At 47.5% G+C, this 6300-nt stretch overlaps 1 protein-coding gene across 1 annotated transcript in view; it reads right to left on the reverse strand.

Annotated features, from left to right (window-relative positions):
* LOC142250737 (ectonucleoside triphosphate diphosphohydrolase 8-like) overlaps positions 1–3903 on the reverse strand; it is a 30348-nt gene extending 26445 nt beyond the window's left edge. The window contains exons 1-2 of the mRNA XM_075322947.1: positions 3816–3903; positions 3315–3452 (exon numbers count right to left, since the gene is read on the reverse strand). Coding sequence (XP_075179062.1) covers positions 3315–3440 — 126 coding nt within the window. The 5' untranslated portion in view covers positions 3441–3452; positions 3816–3903. The remainder of the gene's footprint in view (positions 1–3314; positions 3453–3815) is intronic.
* Between the last annotated feature and the right edge of the window lie 2397 nt (positions 3904–6300).

The raw sequence follows: 6300 nt of genomic DNA on the forward strand, positions 1-6300 counted from the left end.
GGAGGAAGTTTCTATCAGTCCCACGAGGTTATAAACGGAGCGGTCATGTTTGTGGCGTAGATAGAAATAGGTAGAAAGTCAATGTGTCAAAAAGCCGGAAATCCAAGAAAGTGATCACAAGTAGATCCACTGAAATGGATTTTTTGAGATATTTTGGGACAATTTCTCTGCCCCGTTCACATTTATACTGTGCTCTACACTGAGCGCTTGTATTGGGGTTTCCAATCAAAATCCCCAAATGGCAGAATAAAATGTTCACCTAAAAATACAGACACTGTGAGAATGAAGGCCAAAGTGACTCTGCCTGAGCCTGGCCCCATCTGAACCCTATTTTTCGCAAGTTTTAGATTGATACCCTCATGATAGTGGTCAGCGTGGAGAACAGGATAAATGTGAACCCAGCCTTATGGCATCAGGATGGTTGACCCAGCCCAGTTCTATCATATGGTGATGGATATGGTCTTGTTTAAAGGGATTGGTCACAAAAATTATATTAAAATGTCCTCCAAGTGTAATTGTATATTTAGTGACCACCCGTCTCTTCCGTCCTCAGTATTCAGTGACCGCCCGTCGCCTCCGTCCTCAGTAACCAGTGACCACCTGTTACCTCTGTCCTCCGTATTGTGTGAACGCCATCACCTCCATCCTCACTATTCACTGACTACCCGTCACCTCCATCTTCAATATTCGGTGACCGCCCATCGCCTCCATCCTCAGTATTCAGTGGCATCCCGTCTCTTCCATCCGCAGTATTTGGTGACCACCAGTCGCCTATGTCCTCAGTATTCGGTGACCACCTGTCACCTCCATCCTGTGTATTCGGTAACCGCCTGTTGCCTCCATCCTTAGTATTTGGTGATCCCCCATCACCTCCATCCTCAGTACTCGGTAACCGCATGTCGCCTCCATCCTCAGTATTTGGTGATCCCCCATCACCTCCATCCTCAGTATTCGGTAACCACCCGTCACCTCCATTCTCAGTATTCGGTAACCACCCGTCACCTCCATTCTCAGTATTCGGTAACCACCCGTCACCTCCATTCTCAGTATTCGGTAACCACCCGTCACCTCCATTCTCAGTATTCGGTAACCACCCGTCACCTCCATCCTCAGTATTCGGTAACCACCCGTCACCTCCATTCTCAGTATTCGGTGATTGCCTGTCACCTCCCTACTCAGTATTTGGTGACCACCAATCGCCTCCATCCTCAGTATTCGGTGGCTGCCCGTCTCCTCCATCCTCAGTATTTGGTGACCACCCGTCTCCTCCATCCTCAGTATTCATTGGCCAACTGTCTTCTCCATCCTCCGAATCCAGTGACTGTCTCCGCCATCCTCAATATTTGGTGACCGACTGTCTCCTCCATCCTCAGTATTCGGTGATCACCCGTCTCCTCCATCCTCAGTATTCGGTAACTGCTCGTCTCCTCCATCCCCAGTATCCAGTGACTGTCTCCTTCGTCCTCAGTATTTGGTGACCACCCGTCACCTATGTCCTCAGTATTTGGTGACTGCCCATCACCCACGTCCTCAGTATTCGGTGATACCCCATCACCTCCATTCCCAGTATCCAGTGACTGCCTGTCTCCTCCATCCTCAGTATTCAGTGAGCACCTGTCTCCTCCATCCTCAGTATTCGATAAATGCCTGTCTCCTCCATCGTCAGTATTTGGTGACCACCCGTCTCCTCCATCCTCAGTATTCGGTAACTGCCTGTCGCCTCCATCCTCAGTATTCGGTGTCCACCCATCACCTTTTCTCGTCACTTGTACACAGGTTATGAAGGAGCTGCTCTCTTAATCCGATGGACTTGCCTGGCAGAAACCTTCCTCATTCTGCCTTTATCTGCACGAACACGTATGTGCTCAGAATCAGCCACAAATCTTCACAGTACGATGATCACGCTTACGTTTTCTTAAAATATCTAATGTTTTCATCCCTTGTCCAAGGCGTTGTACTATTTGATGCTTTTCGGCAGCAGAAAGATCCTTTTTCTTTCCCTTGTTACTTGAAAACCGTGGCCTGCTTAATATTGTGGAACATCCAGTTTTCCTGTTATTGGGCCTCATCTGGCAAACTAAGTATCACAGGTACCTGAGATTGATGTCAGTGACCAAAGAACCCCGAGACACAAAACCATCAATGACCTTCATTATTAATCGCTAGGACACTGACATCCAATTTGCATAATAATTTGGAACATGGTGTATATTAGTTGATAAACAATTAACTATTAACCCTTCTATTGCTGAAAACATTCTTACTTTGTAGCATTTTTTTCACACTTGCCTTAAACTTTCACCATATGTTATCTAATATAGAAAGCTGAATGTGTGTATGTGTGTGTGTGTATGTCCGGGATTGGCATCTGCAACGTCGCAGCTACAACCACAAAATTTTGCACACTCACACTTCTGGACCCCGAGAGCGTCATAAGGTATGTTTTGAGGGGAAATTTTAACCCCGCGCTTTACAGTTATTCGCCAAAAAACCTGCCTCCATTCAAGCGAATGGAGCTGGGAGCCACAGTGCAGCCAGAACTTCAGAAGAATGCGCAGCCACGCCCTTATATGGAATGTTGGCATGTCACAATGCAGCCAGGGAAAGAGACAGACACAGACAGGGAAAGAGGCAGACACAGACCGGGTAAGAAACAGACACATACAGGGTAAGAGACAGACACAGACAGGGTAAGAGACAGACACAGACAGGGAAAGAGGCAGACACAGACAGGGTAAGAAACAGACACAAAGAGACAGACACAGACAAAGAGACAAACTGACAGGGAAAGAGACAGACTGACAGGGAAAGAGACAGAGACAGACGCAGGGAAAAAGACAGACAGGGAAAGAAAGGGAAAGAGACAGACAGGGTAAGAGACAGACAAAGACAGATAAAGAGACAGACAAAGAGACAGACACAGGGATAGAGACAGAGGGAAAGAGGGAAAGACAGACAGGGAAAGAGGAAAAGAGACAGACAGGGAAAGAGAGGGAAAGAGACAGGGAAAGAGACAGAGAGGGAAAGTGACAGAGATAGACAGACAGACATGGAAAGAGATTGAGACAGACGGAGAAAGAGACAGAGACAGTCAGAGACAGACAGGGAAAGAGACAAAGAGATAGAGAGACAGAGAGATATATATAGAGGGGGAGACAGACAGAGAATGGGAGAGAAACAGAGAGACAGTTACTATCCCGGGCGTTAATATATTCTATTTATACATTCTTTCCCGGGAATGTTAATACATTCTATTTTGTTAACAGCAGTTATTAACACTGTCAGTGTCAGGAGCCTGGCTGCCATGATCTTACCTTGTTAGGTGACGGCAGGTATAAATTTCTGGTACCCACTACACTGAGTATAAGAGCAATGATCCCAGACACGGCGGAGATGCAGATCAGACATCCTACCGCCAGACCCTTGCGGTTTCTGCACATGGCGGCATCGACCTGCAAAACAGCAGACGTGGGGGTCAGGGTATGGAGTATTTAGGGCAATGCGCTACTTTGTGTGTAAGAAAAGCAGAAAATATGAAACAATGTGACAAAGAAACATACAGAAGAGAGAACATGGATAGGCTGTCACTGCCATCTGGAGCACTCGATCTGCGACGTGGGATCGGCCAGTGCCAATAACTAGGCAGGAGGTGGTTCCCTTATTACGAAACATGTCCAAAGAGGGCACGTGACAAAAAGCGCAATATCAGGAGCACAGGTGACAGAGACGAGCACAACTGTTCTGGGGACAGAGAAGTTTTGGGTTGGGGAAGCCTCGGTGTAATGGCAAGGGGGGTGAGCGGGAGGGGAACGTACCTGTCCTTGTTAGTGCCAGCGACAGTCCGGAGAGATCTCCCGTCCTCTCCTCTCCTCTTGGGTCAAGGTGCAATGTTTGTAGTGTCACTGTGTGTTTGATGCCGCAGGTTCATAACCCCGCCCCCTCCGAGCAGGCAGCCAATCACCTGTGCAGGACGGGTGCCAACGTCTTCTACCCTGGCACAGGGCTTCAAAACACTGCTCTGCCAAGAGAAGCTGTTACACACAATTATAGCCTCGTTATACATTCTCCATGTGCTACAAATGTGGCCCTCCGCACAAAAGGAACAGACGGTATCACACAGGTGATAGGATTAGATACACAGCTCAGCAGACAGTATCACACAGGATAGGATTAGATACACCGCTCAGCAGACAGTATCACACAGGACAGGATTAGATACACAGCACAGCAGACAGTATCACACAGGAGAGGATTAGATACACAGCTCAGCAGACAGTATCACACAGGACAGGATTAGATACACAGCTCAGCAGACAGTATCACACAGGATAGGATTAGATACACCGCTCAGCAGACAGTATCACACAGGACAGGATTAGATACACAGCACAGCAGACAGTATCACACAGGAGAGGATTAGATACACAGCTCAGCAGACAGTATCACACAGGACAGGATTAGATACACAGCTCAGCAGACAGTATCACACAGGATAGGATTAGATACACAGCTCAGCAGACAGCATCACACAGGACAGGATTAGATACACAGCTCAGCAGACAGTATCACACAGGAGAGGATTAGATACACAGCTCAGCAGACAGCATCACACAGGACAGGATTAGATACACAGCTCAGCAGACAGTATCACACAGGAGAGGATTAGATACACAGCTCAGCAGACAGTATCGCACAGGATAGGATTAGATACACAGCTCAGCAGACAGTATCACACAGGATAGGATTAGATACACAGCTCAGCAGACGGTATCACACAGGAGAGGATTAGATACACAGCTCAGCAGACAGTATCGCACAGGATAGGATTAGATACACAGCTCAGCAGACAGTATCACACAGGAGAGGATTAGATACACAGCTCAGCAACAGTATCACACAGGACAGGATTAGATACACAGCTCAGCAGACAGTATCACACAGGAGAGGATTAGATACACAGCTCAGCAACAGTATCACACAGGACAGGATTAGATACACAGCTCAGCAGACAGTATCACACAGGAGAGGATTAGATACACAGCTCAGCAAACAGTATCACACAGGATAGGATTAGTTACACAGCTCAGCAGACAGTATCACACAGGAGAGGATTAGATACACAGCTCAGCAGACAGTATGACACAGGATAGGATTAGATACACAGCTCAGCAGACAGTATCACACAGGATAGGATTAGATACACAGCTCAGCAGACAGTATCGCACAGGATAGGATTAGATACACAGCTCAGCAGACAGTATCACACAGGACAGGATTAGATACACAGCTCAGCAGACAGTATCACACAGGACAGGATTAGATACACAGCTCAACAGACAGTATCACACAGGATAGGATTAGATACACAGCTCAGCAGACAGTATCACACAGGATAGGATTAGATACACGACTCAGCAGACAGTATCACACAGGATAGGATTAGATACACAGCTCAGCAGACAGTACCACACAGGATAGGATTAGATACACAGCTCAGCAGACAGTATCACACAGGAGAGGATTAGATACACAGCTCAGCAGACAGTATCACACAGGATAGGATTAGATGTACAGCTCAGCAGACAGTATCACACAGGAGAGGATTAGATACACAGCTCAGCAGACAGTATCACACAGGATAGATTAGATACACAGCTCAGCAGACAGTATCACAAAGGATAGATTAGATACACAGCTGAGCAGACGGTATCACACAGGAGAGGATTAGATACACAAAATGAGGTAAGCAACATAGCTAATCAGAAGAACTAAACTACATTTTTAATTGTAGGTATTTGCTAATAGAATTATTATTACACCTACTACATATTGGGATAGGATCTTTGACATGACAATAACCCTTGTAGCCCCTCCATCCATCAGAAGAGGGGAGAAACACTGAGGGTTGCCTCCTCCTCAGCATTGCCTCCCCAGCACTGACAGCAGTCACAGCAGTAAGCCCCGCCCACCAACATCAAGTCCCACCCAACATAAGTAAACCACGCCCCGCCAGCAGTAAGTCCCGCCCACCGGCACAAATCTGCTGTCCAGTCTCAGGCCTGTGCCCAGCACGATGGAGAAGAGGAAACATGGCCACGCCCACCATCCAAACTGGAAGGAGGCATACATTCTAGGCTCAACCATGCCGTGAGTGCTACAGAAATATGAGAACTGTCTAAGGAGAGTGTCCCCCTCCCTCCTGCACCTCCCGCCATAGCTCTGTAGTCGGCACTATCAGGCGGAGGAGGCTCCAGAGGACACAGTGCGACCTGACGTGGTGCTTCAGCTCCCTGAATGATG

Source organism: Anomaloglossus baeobatrachus, chromosome 9 (genome assembly GCF_048569485.1).
Source record: "Anomaloglossus baeobatrachus isolate aAnoBae1 chromosome 9, aAnoBae1.hap1, whole genome shotgun sequence".
In the NCBI taxonomy this organism is placed as follows: domain Eukaryota; kingdom Metazoa; phylum Chordata; class Amphibia; order Anura; family Aromobatidae; genus Anomaloglossus; species Anomaloglossus baeobatrachus.